This window comes from Oikopleura dioica, chromosome 2 (assembly GCF_907165135.1).
Source record: "Oikopleura dioica chromosome 2, OKI2018_I68_1.0, whole genome shotgun sequence".
NCBI classification, from domain to species: Eukaryota; Metazoa; Chordata; class Appendicularia; order Copelata; family Oikopleuridae; genus Oikopleura; species Oikopleura dioica.
Genome location: NC_137292.1, coordinates 15,604,573 through 15,623,650, shown reverse-complemented (window position 1 = coordinate 15,623,650; position 19,078 = coordinate 15,604,573). Strand labels below are relative to the sequence as shown.

The following is a 19,078-nucleotide window of genomic DNA, read 5'->3' as shown; positions in this document are numbered from 1 at the left end:
AAAAATTTTCAAAATTTTCAACCCTAATTTTCGTCTTCTGATGCCACTCCAACTAACACCCTTCAAAAACCAACATCACGTGACCGATCTGTCACTCCTGAAATCGTCGAACACTTGATGATCCCCGTAAAATCCAACCGAGAAGGCTCGAAAACGCCGGATTCCGGCATCAAGTCTCCTCGATCGCGAGAAATGAGCCCAAACTCGATTGAAGTTGATGATACCCTTAAAAAAGACAGGTATGGAAAGTGAGAGAAATTGAATCATTGAGTTTATAGGTCTTATGAAATGTATTTTTGCGATGAATAGGAAATTTCACACTTGTGAGAAATGGATAATTGAATAAAGAATAAAAAAAGAAGTGAGGAATTTGAAATGTTTTTTCGCTAAATTTTCGAATTATCGGGAAAATGTCTCTAACACTTCTTTTTTTTTACAGTTCTTATACTGAGTTTTTTCTAGAAAAAAAATATTTTTACCAGGAATCGAACCCAGGACCCTCCGATCACGATCTTATTTTTCAAAAATCATGAATTAATATTTTTAATTTTGAAATACAGATTTTTCTCGCTAAAAACGTTTCTGACGCATGTTGAATTCTAAAAGTTCGTTTTCGCCTCAAAACTCCGACCAACTCAGAAGTCGCATTCTGGCGGATTTCTGAGTCCACTTTTGTCACCAGAAAAAATGTCAATTATCTCATTGCGCTAATCTACCGCTCATTTTCGACTTCAGCACTTTCGAGTTTCGCGAAAACTCTCCACTTACTGGTGGCTCTTGCGATTCTTGTGGCCGCGATTTCGCGCAGTGGTAAGTTTCAAAATTACTTCTATCTGGCGCTAGCCCCTTAATCCTTAACCCATCCTCGTTTGATGTTTTCTTTTCAGCTCGGGCGGGCGTATCACTCCGCGGCTTGAATATCTCGAGTCCCTGGCCCAGCTACTCATCTCGAAAGCCGACGAAATCAAGGTAAAGCAAGCTTAACAAAGCGCTTAACCCTCAGAACTTAACCCGTCGACGCGCTTATTTACTAAAACAACTTACAACACTATTACTTTCTAAGTCAACACTTTTGATCAAAATCGAGAAGAATATTTTCTTAGCTACCGTAGAAAGTGTTTTCTATTAACCGGTTCTTATTTCTGTATTTATTTTTTAACCCGCTGGAGTCAAGATGACCGAATTTTGCTCATTACCAATTCTAGAGCTGATTATTATAATTAAACTTTCACGGCAAATTTCTTTGGTTAAAATTATTGAAACTGATGAAAATATTTTAATTTATTAACCCATTGATTGAAAGCGTCCCTTTTTGAGCCAATTATCGGCAATTCGTCGGTTTATGATTTATTTTAATAAATTCATCACGAAAAAATTGATGAATTAATAATCTAAAATCCGAATTTCAGCTGATTGGCTCAAAAAACGACATTACGCGTCGGTGGGTTAAGTCTTAAAAATGAGCCCTAAAATCGCAAATTTGACTCGAAATTTTTTTATTGCAAAAAGATATCCATTTTCTTTTTTCACTTTAAATTCGCGGAAAACAGGATTTACAGTTATCAAAGAGAGAACCAGAATTTGCATAGGTAAAATAATTGGCAAAGTGAAAATCAGATAATCATTTTTTCAAGTGCCTCTTTCACAATACTAACGACTTGAATTAGCATAATTAGCAGTCGAAGAATTTCTCGGCCGCCCCAAGACGCAATTTTTTCCTAATCTCGGATTTATCAATTGCTTCAAACAAGTATTAGAAACAGCGATGGCAGCTTTCGGGAAGATACAGTAAGATTGTAAGCGCCGGCCTTCAGACTCGTTTATAATTGATTATGTAATGGGGTTGAAATATTTGGAAGATGTTGTTGTTTGAGGTTAATCAAGAATCCTTAATTTTGGCAGCTTTCTATGAAGCTCAATTTTTCCGAGAGACTACCCGAAAAAGCTTAGCTTATGAAATTAACCTGTTGAGTCCAAATGTCCATTTTTGTGCCAAAGCTCAAAAATTTGCTTCTATACTAAATAAGTTCATTTTATTTGAAATTTCAATAATTGAAAAGGTTAATTAATGACTTTTTGCACGAAAAGGGACCCGGTTAGTTGACGGGTTAATTTCATTAGAGAAGAAATTTTGACTCAAAAACAAGATTTTTGAATTTTTACTGCTTAAATGGCTAAAAGGCAAAATCTGGACATCTTGCTTTCAATGGGTTAAAATCAATAATCCTCAATTTCTCCGGCCTTCTATGAAGCTCCTTTCTTCCGGGAAAAACTGACTTTTTAAATACGGAAGAGGAAAAGAAGCTTGGAAACCGCCAAGTACCCAAAAAAGATACAAACTCGAAAAAAAAGCGCTTCAACTCAGAATTTCTCAAAATGTTTATTTTATTTCAGGCGACGCAGGCAGAACTCAGGGAAATGGAGAAACTACTCAAAGATCATCAAAACAGGCTTCCAAGTTTTGCGTCACCAAAATTTTTTCTTAAAAAAATCGGTATTTTCTAAAAAGCCAAAAAGTTTCTAAATGACCTTCCTGGCGCATTATCGCCAGTGCTCCTTATCTAATCATTAAAGAAAGTAGAAAAGGGTAAAAATTTCGGGGGACTTAAATCAGCCACAGTGCCCGGCCACGTGCATCCGGATTAGGCGCGGCTGGATACTGTAGCTGACATTTTCGCCTCGGAAACTCGGAAAAGGTCGACGAGATCCAGCTTCAAACGCGTCCTCGAAGATAACCAGTGGGGCACGCAGACTACTCCCTCGCTGGCTAGAAGAGCTCATCTGCCACCATTCGTAAGTTTTGAGATTTATTTGATAATTGAATATGTAATATGCTAAGGGTAAGGGTTAGGGACAATAGGACAAATTTGAGATTCGACGGTTTCGCGCGACAGTGAGTTTTTGACGTTTCTTCGCGATTTCAAGCGATGAATTTCAACCAATCAAAAGGTTTTATTCCCGGATACCGACCGGTAGGCAGCCAATCAGCTGTCGGATTAGAAAACAACTTTCTTTATGAAAACATAAAAATAACCATAATATGAGATAAATATTGATGTTTTTTTTGAGTTCATAGAATAAAAATAAGGGTATCATTATTGAAAATAGTGATTTAAAAATTTTAAACATTTAAATTTTTTAAGGTGCCCCTGAAAAAGACAATTTCAAAACTGGCAATCGAAGAAGGAAAGAGTTCTTGAAATCGGCGACCGAAAAAAACATTCTCTTGGTCGTTTTCTTCGTGGGTTCAGGGGTCGCGCAAAATATCTCCAAGCCGAATAGTTGATGGTTTTTAAAGTCGAGAAAAGCGAACGAAAATTGGCCAGAAAGTGGCTTTTTTAAATTCTTAAAACGTAGATCGATAATTTAGAAGTTTTCTTTCAACTTACAAATTTAATAAAATGGACACTTCATGATTTCGGGCAAAATTTTTGGGGTAAAAAATTATTTTTGAGCTTCAAAATGGCCAAAAATTCTAGAAAAAAGCCGCATTTTTGGCCAAAAACTGAATAAAATCGATTTTTTAGCTGAAAGTTGACCAAATTTTTGACCAAAAATAATTTGAATACCAAAAAATATGGCCAAAAAGAAGCCATCTGTCCAAATAATTGGCCAAACCGAAATAACCAAAGATAAATCGCCGAAAGAAATGGATTTTCCAACATCGAACTTTTCTTTAATTTTGTAAAATCAATAATTGAACTCTCAAAAAAGACGTCGGAAAAGCCGAAGCCGTAGCTATTGATTCAACTGACCAAGTGGTTGCTCGTAAGAAAAAGCGCTCCCTATTCAGGTAAAAAGCAAATTGACAATTTGTCGCAATTCGTCGCTTACTCGCTTTCAGCTTCGGACGTAAGAAGGACAAAAAGAACAAGAGTCTCAAGGACAAGAATCAGACGCTGTGAACGAAAACACGCACGAAGAGAATTATTCTTTTGTTTTTTTTATTGAATTGAATTTTGAAAAATAAATTGGGAATCAAGATTGAAAATATAATGAATTTTTAAAATCTAATGATGAGAGGAATTTTATTGAAAATCATCAAGTCAATATCTGATGCTGAAATAATATTTAAAGTTCTCTTTATTGTAAAATGGTTATATTCCAGCGGACAAAAGCATAATATCCTTCGAGTTTGACCATTCCTTGTGAATCCGGCGTCAACTTCTTCGCCGAGTTTTCGCTCTTCCCATTCAAACAGTGAATATCGTCCGCGTCTGCTTGAAAGTCGACGCGTTTTCCTAAAAAATAAAAATCTCAAATTCAACAATCAATACCGTTCAAAAGAATCCACATTTTCCAGAAGCCGTCGCTCCATTGATGTCGGATCGTCCATCCAGCTTCCGAAACTTCTAAATTTTTGTCGCGCAAAAACTTTATTTTGGATGAAAATCGCGTCGAAAAAAAAAATCAAAAAAACTAAAAAATGCGATTTTATCCAATCTCTTCAAATTAAAAGTCGTGAACCCAGCTGCCATTGCTCGAAGCACCAGTCGCACTGCATCTTCGTCGTGTTCTTTTCGGAGAGATGAAGAGTCGTTGCCGCTGTAAAATCCAAATCCACTCTTCCAAGCATCGCCGAAGAAAGCCAGGATATTGTCTGTTATCATCTTTCTCAATTCTCCAATCGTTTCAATTTTGAATTCAAGTCGCCCATTGAGTTCCAAATTCTCCTTGTTCAAATGCTCGTTGATAACTTCCGTCGTCTCCACCCGATTCTTTCCGAAAACCAAGTCTTTCGGTCGAATTCTATTTTGAAGCTGTTTTACCAAACTGACGATCGAGCGATGATTCATCAAAGCTGCTGCATTTGCGGCTCTTTCTCCAAGGTCGATTTTGAGACATTCTTGAATCAAACTTTCCATCGCCGGGAAAACGACCTCCGCCGGGTTTCGGAGATTTTGGGCGATGTTGTTGATCGTTTGAAAGAGATTCCCAGTCGCGAAAGGGTGCCTTCAAAGAAGTAAGAAAACAAAAACATTAAAAAAAGTTTACCTGAAAGTGCAGAGCATTTGAAAAAAGATTCCCATCGCCCAAATATCAAGACTGAAAGAAGCATTTTCATTTCCTTGAGCTTGAAGACTCTCTGGAGGAATATATTCCATTGATCCTGCAATACCAGTGCTCATGGTTCCTTCAGTCACGCGGGAGACGTTGAAATCAGCGATTTTGATCTTCAAATTTGGGATAAGACGATTTCTCAACAATGAAACCTACCTCTTTTTCATCAGCAAAAAAAAGAATGTTTTCCGGCTTAATATCCCGATGGATGATATTCTCGCCGTGCAGGTAGTCTTTAAATCAATCAAGATCAGTCTAATAAAGGAAAAACTTACTCATAGCAAGAACAATCTGCGCACAAATCCCAAGAGCATCGTTTTCTTCCCATTCTTCTTCATTTTCACCTCCCTCTGAGAATTTTTAAACTGCAAAATCTTTTAAAATTTTAATCTACCATTTTCGAGTTTCTTCTGAAAGAACTGCGACAAGTCGCCTCCTGGAAGATATTCCAAAATCAGTCCTCGGTAGTTTTGGTTGTTCGGAGCAGTAAATGAGATGTCGTCGAGAAGTTTGACGACATGAGGATGGTCTTTTTGGGGGATATGAGGTCGCTTTAGCGCCGCCATCTGGCGTTTAATCGAAATTTTCAAAACCCGAACCTAGTCGTCGAAGAAGATCAACTTCAAGTTTCGCTTCTTCCTCCTGTTTTTCGTCGAAAAGAGCAATTCCTTTGAGCATCTTCAACTCTTTCCCTACCAGAATATTTCTCAAAATTTTTCCTTTCTTTTTTACCTTTTTGCTGGTCCTCAACAACCCAGTAAATTTTCCCATCTCTGGCAGGCTTCAGCTCTCTTACCGCCTTATACCTATCGTTTATCACTGTTCCTTCCATCTGTAACTGTATCTCTTTTGTGAAATTTGAGGTGTTTGATGATCGCTTTGCCGGACAAATATTTGCATTTTTTTGTGCAAACACTGCTCAGAATTCTGCTCTATTTTCAATCAAAAAATATGGTTGGTCCCGGGAATCGACAATTTTTGACGAAAAAAATAACTTGATATTTCTCCGGTTTCTGACAGGTCCAACGGGGGAAAACAAATATCTGATTGGTCTAAAATAAGACTTATATTCTTCTCAAAACTGCCGTCCGGAAATTGTCAATTTCCTTAAAATTTTTCAATCAAAATAAAATTTTCAATTAAAATTCAAGAATAAAAAATCACTGTTATTAGAATTTAAAATTCATTTATAATTTGAATAAATATAAATTTATAATTATCAATTTAATATTCAAGGTACTGAAATTGAAATTTTAAAATTACTCAACTTATATTTAAAATTTGATAAATGCATAAACTCCTGGCCTCCGAGAATGGCGTCCTAAAGTAGCGTAATTAGTGGGCGTTAGTGTCGGTAGACGCGTGCGTTTGTTAGTTATGAAAATGTCGCGCGTTCGCGAAAAATAAATTCCTGGCAAAACGTGCTAATTGCGTTTCTTCGCTCACTTTGGAACAACTACTGTTGTTTAATTTGATAGTTCCATTTGCGCGGCTAATTCGGGTCGACGCGATTAATCATAATTATCGAACTTGTGAAATTTACGTGGAACGTGAAAGAACAAGATCTCCTGCGTTTTAAGAGGATTTTCGATCCGCAACGATTTTTTTACGAAAACATGCCAGATTCACATGCAATAATTCCAACAGCACAAGCCGCGATTAAGTATAACATTTGCGACGTCTTTATGCAATAAAGACTCTACTAAAAAAATGTTTAACGTTTAGATCCCCAATTATGTCACTAAATGTCGCTGAATATCGCCGAATATCGCTGAATGTCGCCGGATTACTCTGAGTGTCTCTGAATGTCGCCTTATGTCGCCGAATGTCACCATATGTCGCGGAATGTCGCTGAATGTCGCCGAATGTCGCCGAATGTCGCTAAATGTCGCCGAATTTCTTTGCATGTCTCTGAATGTCGGCGAATGTCCCCGAATAACGCCGAATGTCGCCAAATGTCGCTGAATGTCGCTAAATATCGTCGAATGTCGCTGAATGTCGTCGAATGTCGCTAAATATCGCCGAATGTGGCCAAACTTCGCTGAATATCGCCAAATGTCACGGAATGTCGCCAAAGAGGCAACTTTGAAGGAAAGCTCCTCTAACGTAGGAAATGTCCCCAATGTCACATTGGCAATGTGTGACCCTAACTCAAGCCTTAAAAACATGTTTCTCCTGGAGAAAAACCGAGTTTTGAAGGATCGAAAAAGAAACTAAAAAGTCACGTTATACGAGTCCTGGCGCAGGTGTACTCACACCTCCGCTGATTCTTCTTCTACTCAGACCTTAATTCGCCCAAATCCGCGAATTTCGTTTCTAAATATCCGATATCACCCTCTTCGGCTAAACAAACAAGACCGCAAAAGTGGCCCACTTTCGAAGTTTTAAACGGTACTGACGAAGCCAGTTATTTCACTTTCTTTTGTGTCTTTATTCTGAGTAAGTTCCATTAGACCAGATTCTAGTGCCGCTCAGTTGAGCAGAAAAAATCGCAAAAAATCGCTTCTAAGAGGGATTCAAAGTCGTTTTTGGAACCAAAAATCGTTTAGCTGAGCTGGTAGCGCAAGAGTGACCAGAACGGAAATGCTTGAAAATCCGTAATCGGAGCTGATTTACAACAGAAATTCGAAAAAGGCACGTTTCTCTCGAATCTTTTATGCCTTGTGGAGCAAAAATTTGTTAGGATTCATCTAAAAATTAAAGATTGTCGATTCGCCAAAACTTGTTTATTCAATTATACTTTATTAAAAACCAAAATAAGGGTATCACTTTTTTAATTTTTTCAGAAAATCGAGTTTTCTGTAAAATGTTTCCTTCGAGTTCTATTTGAAAATAAATAAATTCCTGACTGTCAAATGCAATAATTGATTTTTTTGACAGCTGTGCAAATGAAGATCGGATAAAAAAATATAAATCCGAAATCGATGAGTTCGAGTTGTTTATGTAAATGTGTTTTCAAGAGTGAAATGTTTTCGGCGAGAAATAAGACTTTGATGATATTTCTTTTTTCTTTGGCCATTGCTTTGTAGGTTCAAGAAATTATTTTTGCGCAGAAACTTGTCCTTGCGATCAATGAGTATCGTATAAAGTCATGTGACAATATATATAAAAAAGTCATCAATGAGATGAAGTCCAAAATCGATGAGGTTATCTGTTTTTAGAGAAAAAGGACCTAATATGGTTTTGGAGATATTTAAAGTTTTTTCGATTTTAGCTTTATTTCTAGTTTCTTTACTGTAAGTCAAAAACAAACGAGACTGTTTTACCAATACTGCTCCATAGAATTCTGACGATTGGAGGAAGCAGCGAATTCAGCCTGGACGGAAGCGAACTGAAAAAGAAATACGATGATTTTATCGACACTTCTATATTTTCCCCGTTTTCATTTTTCTCAATCGCTGTTTTTATCCTGCTTTGCTTGATCTCACTTATTCGAAATTTTCAGAAAAGAGAGCTTCATATCATCAACTGTTAATAATTTCTCAAAGTACCACTATTTATTCAAAACAGATCAAAATATAAGCATTCAATTAAAATACAGAAAGTTTTTTTTTCATCCCCCACCATCGCAACCACCGCCGCCGCCGTCTCCTCCACCGCCAAAATCTCCTCCCCCGTCTCCGTCTCCTCCTCCACCTCTTCTCGATTCCGGCCCATTTTGACAGCAATAATAAAGCAGCGGCAAAGCAAATACTGGTCCAAAAGTCATGAAGAAAATAAGCAGCGAATCCATCGCTAGAATAAATTAAAAAGCAAAAAGCAAGCGATTCTTTACTGCGACAAACGAGGGAAAAGTAAAAGGACTGCGTCAACTTTGCATGGGGCCTCGGGCAAAGTAGGATGCTTTTTCATGTGAGCTTGCACTTTATGGCTGAAGAATGACTTTCAGACTGATTTTCTGGGAGCTGACTGGAACCGACAAAAAATTTCGACAAATTTTGCGTGGAATTTTTCGACCAATCAGAAGCCCTGATTCTGCAAACCAGCCAATCAGCAGCCGAGTAGCCGCCCACGCAAAACTTGTCGAATTTTTTTGTCGGTTCCAGACAGAATCCCTTTTTTTCGACCAAAAAAATTGAAGGGGGGGGGGGTCCTTAAGTCGGAAATTCAATTTTGAGGAAAGTTTTAAATCGATGTCTAGTCATGAATATTTGGGCATAACAAGTGATTCTAAACAAACTAATACGCGATTCTGTAATTTGCTCAAAGCGAGATTTTCGTTTGATTTTTGATTTAATATTTTGCTTATCAATATTTGACTAAAACGCTCACAGAAAATTGCTCAAAATCCGCTTAGAGCAGCTCAATACGTGCGCGATTTTTTTAAAAATAACTCGACGACAAAATCCCAAATATTGACGCCCGAGATTTTCGGCTGCTGACGAGGCATTTATTTTCAGCCGAAATGGAGGGTTTTTTAATTTCAGGGAATCAGTGAAATTCATAAAAGATTGGGAAAGTGTTTTAGAAACAGACTAATACAGGCAGTCGCCACAAGATTTTGTAGTTTACATGTTCGACAACAATTCTTTGACGCGAGAATAATGTATTCGGCTTTAGAAGTGTTCCACATCAAAAAACAGATTTTCTAGCACTAATCCGGAATGGATTTTTAGAAAACTGAAAATCTCAATAAATTTTTTCTGAAATCTGATTGGCCTATCGGCTGAAAGCGGAAATCTGATTGGTCTAGAATTTAAGAAGTGAAAACCTTCCTTTTAGATTAAAATTAAGGGTGTCGAAATGATAAATATTTCAAACGAATTTGCGAAAAAAGCGGCTATTGACGGTGACCCCCTTAAATCAGGATGATTGAAAAGAAAGCCTGAAGGCTTGGTTTCTTTTTAAAATCAGTTCTAAAAGAGTAATTATTCTTCGAAAGCAGGTGTCCGTCATAATAACTGGGTTTCGATGACGAAGCTGAAAAAAAGCAACGAAAAAGTGAAAGTGACTAACTGTTGGGCGCACGTGTTTTTCGCTCGTTAGAAAGAAGTTCTTGAGTTGGCGGCGATAGCACTTCAAAGCAACAGCAATTTAGAAGCCGGTTCAAATGTTAATGTCCGCCGCTTATCGCCGCTTAACGAGCCCCGAGATACTATTGAAGCCGGATCAACCATTCAACGAAACATAAGAACAGCTATAACCAGTGCCGTCACCTCTCAGCCAAACGAAAACAGTAAACAAATACCTCTTTGAAAAATCTACTCAATAAACTTGAGTTGAAGTTCAAGTTCAACGAAACAACGGCCTCTGATTGGCCGAGAAGAGGACCAAACAGCGCCACAATGCGTACATAAAAGAGATTTTTTGATTTACGAAGAATTTCCATAAAAATATGGTAAAATTTGCGAACTCGATTTGGTTGACTCTTTCGTAGCGAAAAGCGCCACTATGTGAGTAGTAGAAGTTAAAACTTGATGGAAACGGCTTCTGATTGGCCGAAAAGAAGAAAAACAGCGCCACAGTGCGGCTTTTAGTTAGAGATATCTATACTTTATGGGTAAAATTTGCATTGTGGTAAGAATAAATTTGACAGTTCTGATTTGCTCGTCGATAAAAAAAAGCGCCACCATGCGACCAGAAAGAAGAATTTACCTCAAAATGTATAATTGAGTAGCTTTTTTCTTCATAAAGACTAAATTCGACAATGAGTCAGCTTCATAAAAGAACTCGTGACAAAAAGCATAAAAATGATTGGCAGAGCACATATTTGCGGGCTTATCCCCACGTCGACCACTAGCTATTTCGATCGCGCATCATTTCCTCCGCGAAATTCGCAAAGCACCATTTATGCATCAAACTTAGCGGCTCTGAATACAGTCTAACCTTCCCTTTCAAAATAACAATTTTCCGAAATTTTCACGAAAGCAACTGAAAACAAACATTTCTAATTTTGAAACTGTTATAACAGAAATATTTCTTTTTCATTACATACAAGAATATTACTTTGATTTGTCTCTTATAACTAGGTGCTTCGCTCAAAACCTAACTTCGTCTCTTCAAGGGGTTTTACGGTTCATTTTTTGTGCATTTTTGGTTTTTTTATGATTATGAATAGAAATCTGAAAAGTTAAAGGGAATCTAAAAATCAGACATTAGTTTCCAGAACTACAGAAATCAACATATGTGACAAATAGAATTGGATAATACACTTTTGCTCTTTGATCTCCAAGAAGATCTGTTGAAAGAATTTGTTCATCCGAATCTCAGCAATGGTTATTATCTCATTATTTATCCATATTTTTTTTTTAAATAATATTTTTTTTTAAGTTGATTAAAAATAAGGGATAATAAGGAAATTTTCCTTTGTACGTTTGTTCAAGTAACTAAAAACAATAACCGATGCCTAAATTGATGCGTTGGATTTGAAGTCCTTGATCTCCATAACGAGGAAAAACGTATGAAGAGTCTTCAACGAGCAAGACTGATGATGTATCAACTGCCTAAAATAAAAATTAAAAATATTTTCTTCTAACATAACGTCCCCCCTAGCTCGCCAAAATTTTTGTGAAATTTTTTCCCTTGCTCGCTTAGTTTAACTCCAACAAGACCTCCCTTGGTCGCTCGCTTTTTGTAACCAAAGTTGCCTTGGTCGCTTTCCTTCTTTTGCTTTCTACGCCCCCTTGTTCGCCCTCCTTGGTTTTGACGGCGCACCTTTGCTAGAAGACCTAACTTAGAGATATCTGTACTATGAATGCACAAGCGCTAGTCGCGGAATAAAACAGAGCTTCTTAGCTTTTTACACAAATTGTAGTGCTCTCTTATTTGAGACGAAAAATCGCACTACAACACTTCTTTCTCCTCATTCATTTTTCGAGATTCTTCGAAAGAATTGAGGGATAAATCTGGGTAACCTACGTGTACCTTGTAGGGTTGCCTTGTAGAACCCTCGGGTGAAATAAGCTAGTTTAAGCAGTCTCAACATGAGCATCCGACTTTTTTGAGTATAAATGTACATATGAGGTCACACAATCATGTTTACGGCATACTTCAGCGTTGCTACAAGGTATAAAAATTTAACTGGATACTTAAAGAAGAAGAAAATAACATAAAGTTCTTGTCAGAATATTCATGGAAATCGAAAATATAGTTCCCGATGAAAAGCTTGAGTCGAAAGTAAGAGCGACCCAAGCCGACCTAGGCTTTGACGGTCTCACGGCGAATAAGGGATAAATAGGTAAAGAGAAGCGAACAAGGGCGCGCGGGGTTAAAAGAAAGATGGCGACTAATGGATCGCGCTGAAAAAAATAAGAGGGAGCGAGGGGAATTCGATGAAATTTAATTTAAAGAGCAAGGGAAAAATGTTCACAAAATGTTTGCGAGCTGGGGGTGGGGTACGTAAATAAGAAAGAAAAATAAGAACCTGTGCGAGATAACCAACAAGAGACCATACGTCATTATATAATTTCCAAATTTCGTCTAAGCGACCATATTTATCATAGTCGTATCCCCCAATTGTAAGGAGAGCACCTGAAGATAATCCAATGGCAGGCGCACTTCTTATCCATCTGAACAATGCGAACATGTTCCGCGAAAATTTATACATTAATAATGAACTATTATTTAAATGATTTAACAAAGATAAAATCTTTTTTATTCTACAAACAAAAGGTTAAACTCTCACCGTTAGACCGTAAAGAATTAAAAAAAAATGGTTCTTCTTATTCCTACTCTTATCTTCACTGTGTACGCAATAATCAATACCTTGGATGATTCTCGAGTTCGATCCATACATCCCCGTTAAATTGCTCAACTGCACCTTTTGAGCTCCAGCCTCCAACCACCGTTGGACGCCTATTGTAAAGAGCAAGACCAGCACGTTCGTTTCTATTTATTGTAGAGGAAATTCGTTGGACATTTTCTCCATCAAAAAGATCGCAGTGTTTTTGAGCATAAATGTCGAAGCAAATGATTGCTAAAATTGTATTACAAAAAAAAATATTGATTCGCTTAAACCTTTTTTTCCTCCATACATTGTCAAGGCCCCGTGACCCAAATAATATTTCTTTAGTAGTTCAACTGGCAATTGAGTAAATCTGCAACCATCTAATCGCGCAATCTATAAAAAATATGGCTTGATTATGTTCTGTTGGGTGTATTATATGACGTAATTTATATCTTTGGATCTGGTCAAAGAGCGCCGACTTAACAATTGATCACGCTTTTATATAGAAATTTCAATATTGCTTTAAAATATGCTCATATGGGCTCAACCCTGATCTAACAATCAAAATTTAGGATCCCCAATCGTGAAAATAAGGCTTTTTTATGCAAATTTTTCTCAAAATTTATCTTCCAAAGGGAACCTTTAGATCAGCGGAGCTGAGCAAAATTTTTTTCCTATAGCGGACCGGAGCTGAGCTTTCTTCAATTCTTAATCGAATATCATGTTAATTTTCAAAAATCAAGATAAAATATTTACCTTTTTACTTGACGGATAGCCACCAAAAATATGAAGTTTGTTATTAACAAACGCGCTTTTTGAATTGTATGTGTATTCTGCTATTCCATAACCGGCATTTTCATAAAATAATGGCGGTGACAAGGAAACTTGATCATCAATCGATCCGTCCGCAAGGAATGAATAAGGGGGTTCAAGATTCCTTGAAAGGTCCGGTAGAATCACAGTTATCTGGGTCGATTGTTCAGTACAATAGAAGTAATTTCTGATCTGAGTATTATGACCATATTTAAAAACTCTGAGCTTTTTTTCTGTTATAGAATTAAGTCCATGCATTTTTTTGAATTGTCTTCTTTCTTGAAATACCTCAGGTACCCGATTTAGTGTCGCCCAATTTAGTGTCGCTTTTTTCGAAGAGCGGGAACCCGCAAATTTTAATTTAGTGTCGCTTTTTCGAACAACACTGTTTTTGCCACTAAATTTCGCTAGAATTGCAATTTTTTAAATATTAAAAACACAAAACAGCATGTTCTATAAACTCCATGCGAAATGCCCCAATATTATTAGTCATTTCAAAATTGATTTTTATGAGTAAAAACGACTATTTTGCGATGTTCCGACCAAATAAATTCAAGAGGCACTTTATTCTGAGTAATAAGGCTCAAAATTGGTGCCAGTAACCAGAAAAATATCTAAAGATACTAGAAAAAATAAAGAGTTATTATAACTTCGAATTTCATATCGGCAACCATTCGATTCCAATTTAGTGTCGTTTTTTCGGAATTTCAGGACCAAAAAAGCGACACTAAATCAGGTACCCGAGGTACTCCTTGAACCTCTGATATTTCAACTGTAGTTGAGTCCGATGTTTCATTATATTTCAATTTTAATTCGATGTCTATCCAATTAGCTAGAGTCGAATTAACAGTTATTTTTCCATCGTAATAATCAGAGTCAATCCAAACAGACCCATTTGTGTAAGTTCCAAAGATAAATAAAATCTTTTCATCAAGAAATTTGCTTTCAGAAAACTTGTGTTCATAGTTAACGTCCTTAATTTATTTTGCTTGTGATCTATTTTACCGATTTTTAATAAAATAATTTTTTTAAAATGCGTATTAATTTCTTACCTGAATAAAAAATTGCATTTTAAAGCTTTCCGTTTGATTAAATTTTAATTCAAGTGATGAAATATGCCGAATCTCTTCAAGTGATGTAAATGCAATATTTGGGACAATCGTCTTAGGAACAGGCTGAGACATCGAACTTGGGGCTGAAGGAAATGGCTGTTGAGCGATCGCATTTTTCGAAAATGCTGGAAAAATATCGTCGTGAAAAGCAAAATATGGATTGCTCGTGACGTGCATTTTTCCAAATTCTTTCATTTGAACGAAGTTAATGTCTATTTTCTCTGAATTATTGTTCAAAAATTTAATTTTCTTACTAAAAATATTTTCTATTTTTAAACTTCCCGAAATTGAATTCTATTTCAAATGTAGCGTCAAATACATAATTTTGTATGAAGAGCTTCTCGCCACTTATGATTCCTTGACCAAAGTATTCACATTCATCGTTATTGTTTTGAATATGATCAGTGTATGACGGATCATTGGAAGTAAATAATTTTGAAAAACATCGCGAGTTTTTTTCGTATTGAACAAGTGATCCAATCCATTCGCTACCTAATTGCAAGAATTTTCCTTCGGCCTCTAGTAATAACGAGTAAAGAGTGTTAGAAAGTAAAATGCTTCTTGTCACGAGAATGAGCATCAGACGACCAACGTCGATCTTTATTAGGGTTAAATATAACCATTCATCCCAGACTATAGTTATATAGTTGAATAATCTTGGTTGATGTGAAAAAAGAGCTTTACTTTACTTTACTTTATTTTAAGCCGAATCGCTGCTTTTTTATGCTCCGGAAAGGTTAAATAGCCGTTAATTACTTCAACTGATTATATTCCTATTGTTAACTCCAAAACGTACAGCGACCAATTGATTGAAAGAACGCCCTGTAATGCCATTTTAACACATAAAATTGAAGTTAAGCTTTTTTAGAATTATTTATCTGTATCATTTTTACAGTGAACTAATTAGTTTCATTGTTAAAAAGGGGTAAAATGGGCATACCAATTAATTGGTACGATCTGCGTTCAACGTTGAAAAAATTTTATGCGTTCCGACGTTAACGATCGTTTGAAAAAAAAATCTGATTTTCTTAGAATCATATTTACGGTCTTTAGCATGACCGGTTTCGGGCAATCCGCAGATTTTTCAACGAATTACTTGCGCAGAGAGTCTTTTCACGGTCTACTCGCGATACTAGGTTTCTCCTTGCGGCTAAGTAGCTCGCGATTATCCATAACCCATTACTTGTAATGTAACTCGATCTACTTGCACGGGTTTACACGCGAATTACCCGCAGAAAAATCTGCTGACTACCCGGAAAAAATTTCATAGTAATTTCAAAGGACTCGAAATCGACAGCCATCGTCTCGAGTCAAAAAGTCCGTGTACAGTAGGCTTTAAATTTTTTTCGAACCCAGATGTTTATTTATGATCCTAACACGACAATAAAATAGAACCCTATTCAATGGAAAGACGTGAACCGGATCCAAATCTCTGAATTCGGCAGGCAAGCCAATCTCATTTTTGCGCCATCCTTTTTCCATTTCTTCAGTCTTTCTTATTCGGTTAAGGGCAACAGTTGTCGACAGTTTTATCCACCGTTCGCCGAGCCTGACACTCATCAGATAAAAGGTCCCGCCGAAGCTTATAGAAGATGTTTTCGCATTGAAATGATTGCTTGCTATGAAGCCTTGGGCTTCCTCGAAACGGTTCAAATTGTAGTCTGGTGCATAGTAATAACATTTATCTGATCTACCAGTTGGCGAACTGAGACAGGTCAAAACAAGCTAGTCATTAAAAAAATTTTCTTAAGAATTGAGCTCTTTAACCATCACAAATAGCGACAACAGGAAAAATGAGTCTGCCTTTGTCTTTTCGACGAATTTCGATTTGATGGGTTCCAATCGATGAACCGAAATGAAAAACAAAAAAACCCCTTAAATAATTTAACGAAGCGTAATAAATCAAGCATACAGTCGTTGATCACGTTTTGGAATAAATATGGGATCGTCGTTGGTTTCCTTCAGTCTAAGTAAATTTCCTTTCGCATCGACCAAATAGTGTTCGCCGCCGAGAAATGTTGCGCCTATTGACTTATCATTTTTTCATTGATGTTTTTAAAAATGAAGCTAAAAGGTCCCGGGATACCTCCAAAGGATACAGCCTTGGATTTTGAACTTTCGTAGCGCCAAATCCCTGCTACGAATTAATTCATATTTCGTAGAAACCCTACTCAAAATTTACTGTTGATTTCAAAAATAACCTTATTTTTAGTGCTTTTAAGAGTGTTTCAACCTCAGAATCGACCTCTTAATAAAACAGACCATTATTCTCTGAAAGTTTCGACTAAAAAGGTAAATCGGACTCGATGATATGAAAGATTGATGCCTTATCTCCAATCTTGCGGTGGATTTTGTAAAAATATTGAAAATTAAGGCTTCTATGAACTGGTTTTTGATTGTACTTCGAAATTGAGATTGGCGCGCGCAGTGAGAGCGAGAAGAGAATCTCTTTCAGCCATCGCTCTTCCTATTTTACACGAGAAATTTTGTCGACAGCTTGGACGAAAGTTAACTGACAACTATAATCCACCGCTGGATTGGAGATGAGGCTTCAATCTTTTAAATCTTCGAGTCAGATTCATCTTTTGAGTGGTAATTTTCAGAGAATAATGGTCTGTTTTCTTTAGAAATGGATATTAAGATTTAAATAATACTTAACATAGGGGAATTTTTAAGTCTTCGGTAGATTTGAGGTAGGGTTTCTTTAAAAAATGAATTAATTTGTAAAAGGGATTCGGCGCTACAAAAGTTCAATATTCAACGTTTTATCCTTTATAGTGAGCTTTAATTTTAAAATAAATCTTGCTTATTTTTAATTTTAAAAGGTAATATTATAAAAAAACGTTCATAGTGGAAAAGAGAATCTGAGGCATTAACTTTAAATTGCTTTTCACTCCCATAAAAGTCAATTAGAAGAATTGGATAAAAGCGCTCTTTTGGCTGCCGATTTTCCCAACGGCCGGTTATCAATTCAATAGCTACGGGATTATCATCTTTTTGTGGAAACTTAAGTTGTTTGATTGTTATATTCTTTATATAATATAAAGTAAACAATTTCTGCCCGTTGCCGAGCGTAGAACGGTATCTAAAGAGAATTTAAATTTTATTATGATGAATGAATCAGATACAATAATATTATTTAAGGGATCCCCTCCCGATTTGAAAAATGTCATCGAGGGCTTTTCTGTGATACCTTTTTAAAATCTCCATTGTCTGAGGATCATTTTTATATATTATGTCAAGGGGGTAACGCCACGTGATGAGCAGTGACAGAGCTTTGAAAATGGCTAATTTCGACCAAAAAATTTATCGACAGATTCTTATGAATGAGTGCTCTGTGGATAGCTTAGACGAAGCTGAATCAAGAAAAAATAGTTTCGATGGAATATTTAGCCACTTAGAGGCGCTACAGAGCATAGAAAGTCTTAAAAATGGCTAAAATCAGTCGTAAAAGTTTTTGTAAAGAAAAAATCTACAATCCTTGACAACATCAGATGCCTGTACTATAGATTGTAGTTAAGGGCACAAGGAAAGTTTTAAGAACAAGATCGGGGGAATATATCAGAGGGAAAAAAAGTAGATCGATTTTGAAAATGGCCCAAAACAAGGGTTTTGGCGACTATCAATGTCTTCAGGGCTATTTTTAGAGGTGATTCGCTTTTCCAATTTTGATTTTCTTACTAGAGATTTCTCATTAAGAAATGGGCTTCAAAAAATGCCTCTAACTTCTAAGATAGCTAAGCCCGAAAAAAAGAAGTTCGACCTCAAAGTTGGCCGAATCGGTGGGATCCCTTAAAGTACAAATAACACCCGGTGATGGTCATGAAAAAGGTCCCGGAAGTAGTAGGTTCATGTTCGCCAAGTTTTTTTAGAAGAAAATTTGCAGGCGGCCTAGAAAACTTAGGTGAACAATCGTTCCACTTTTATGGAGCGGAACGCTCGACAACCGGTTCAAAATGAAAAAATCTAATGGCATGTTCCTTTTTGATTCCAAAAGTCCTTCAGAACTTATTATTTTTGTCGGTGTTGTCAACGACCACAATGATGTTGAGGTTGATGGATACTGCGTTGACGTTGATTCAATTAATGGTGAATGAGTAGTGTTTTCTCCTGAATACTTTGACCCCTGTAAATTAAAAACAGGAGTCAGTGTTTGATGCGTGCCCAATTTTTCGCAATCGTAAAAAGGACAAGGGCATCCTGATCTGCAGTACTTTTCTGTTGGACAAATTTCTCCAGCAGAATCAAAGGATCGTGTTAGCTGGAAGCAAATTGATTCACAGGGTGAAATGAAACTGTTCCGACTGTTTTCTAAGACAAGCGTTTTTGAGCATAGATGCCGGCAGACTTTCGTGTCATAAAATTTTTTCTTTTTACAGCGACGTAAATTCAATTTATTTTCCTCCTCGGAGAATGATTTTGGCAA

The 19,078-nt window shown here is 36.7% G+C and overlaps 3 protein-coding genes across 3 annotated transcripts; 1 reads left to right on the top strand and 2 right to left on the bottom strand.

Moving 5' to 3' along the window:
- The first annotated feature begins 38 nt into the window (after positions 1 to 38).
- Positions 39 to 3,972, top strand: LOC145699334 (uncharacterized). Its single transcript, XM_081776599.1, has 8 exons — positions 39 to 239; positions 736 to 810; positions 888 to 969; positions 2,395 to 2,459; positions 2,697 to 2,793; positions 3,144 to 3,186; positions 3,715 to 3,793; positions 3,845 to 3,972. Exons 1-8 carry the CDS (start codon positions 118 to 120, stop codon positions 3,903 to 3,905), a joined length of 624 nt encoding a protein of 207 aa, XP_081632725.1. The 5' UTR covers positions 39 to 117; the 3' UTR covers positions 3,906 to 3,972.
- A 111-nt stretch (positions 3,973 to 4,083) lies between these two features.
- Positions 4,084 to 5,893, bottom strand: LOC145698496 (cAMP-dependent protein kinase catalytic subunit gamma-like). Its single transcript, XM_081775697.1, has 9 exons — positions 5,794 to 5,893; positions 5,661 to 5,753; positions 5,456 to 5,590; positions 5,337 to 5,411; positions 5,218 to 5,294; positions 4,996 to 5,174; positions 4,431 to 4,953; positions 4,278 to 4,374; positions 4,084 to 4,241 (listed from the first exon to the last, which is right to left on the bottom strand). Exons 1-9 carry the CDS (start codon positions 5,891 to 5,893, stop codon positions 4,084 to 4,086), a joined length of 1,437 nt encoding a protein of 478 aa, XP_081631823.1.
- Positions 5,894 to 12,366: 6,473 nt separating this feature from the next.
- On the bottom strand, positions 12,367 to 13,750 carry LOC145698495 (uncharacterized). Its single transcript, XM_081775696.1, has 5 exons — positions 13,484 to 13,750; positions 13,018 to 13,120; positions 12,766 to 12,976; positions 12,425 to 12,569; positions 12,367 to 12,384 (listed from the first exon to the last, which is right to left on the bottom strand). Exons 2-5 carry the CDS (start codon positions 13,034 to 13,036, stop codon positions 12,367 to 12,369), a joined length of 393 nt encoding a protein of 130 aa, XP_081631822.1. The 5' UTR covers positions 13,037 to 13,120; positions 13,484 to 13,750.
- Positions 13,751 to 19,078: the final 5,328 nt, after the last annotated feature.

What these genes read in the sequence shown, in the direction of transcription:
- LOC145698495 (XM_081775696.1), bottom strand. An exon ending in GAACTCGAGAATCATCCAAG is followed by an intron (nt 12,570 to 12,765) that starts GTATTGATTATT and finishes CGCATTGTTCAG; the next exon opens with ATGGATAAGAAGTGCGCCTG.
- LOC145698496 (XM_081775697.1), bottom strand. Translation starts at nt 5,893, where the DNA reads ATGGAAGGAACAGTGATAAACGATAGGTATAAGGCGGTAAGAGAGCTG. An exon ending in CAAATGCTCTGCACTTTCAG is followed by an intron (nt 4,954 to 4,995) that starts GTAAACTTTTTT and finishes ACTTCTTTGAAG; the next exon opens with GCACCCTTTCGCGACTGGGA. An exon ending in TGAAGAGATTGGATAAAATC is followed by an intron (nt 4,375 to 4,430) that starts GCATTTTTTAGT and finishes TCCAAAATAAAG; the next exon opens with TTTTTGCGCGACAAAAATTT.
- LOC145699334 (XM_081776599.1), top strand. Translation starts at nt 118, where the DNA reads ATGATCCCCGTAAAATCCAACCGAGAAGGCTCGAAAACGCCGGATTCC. An exon ending in GGCCGCGATTTCGCGCAGTG is followed by an intron (nt 811 to 887) that starts GTAAGTTTCAAA and finishes TTTTCTTTTCAG; the next exon opens with CTCGGGCGGGCGTATCACTC. An exon ending in CATCAAAACAGGCTTCCAAG is followed by an intron (nt 2,460 to 2,696) that starts TTTTGCGTCACC and finishes AACTCGGAAAAG; the next exon opens with GTCGACGAGATCCAGCTTCA.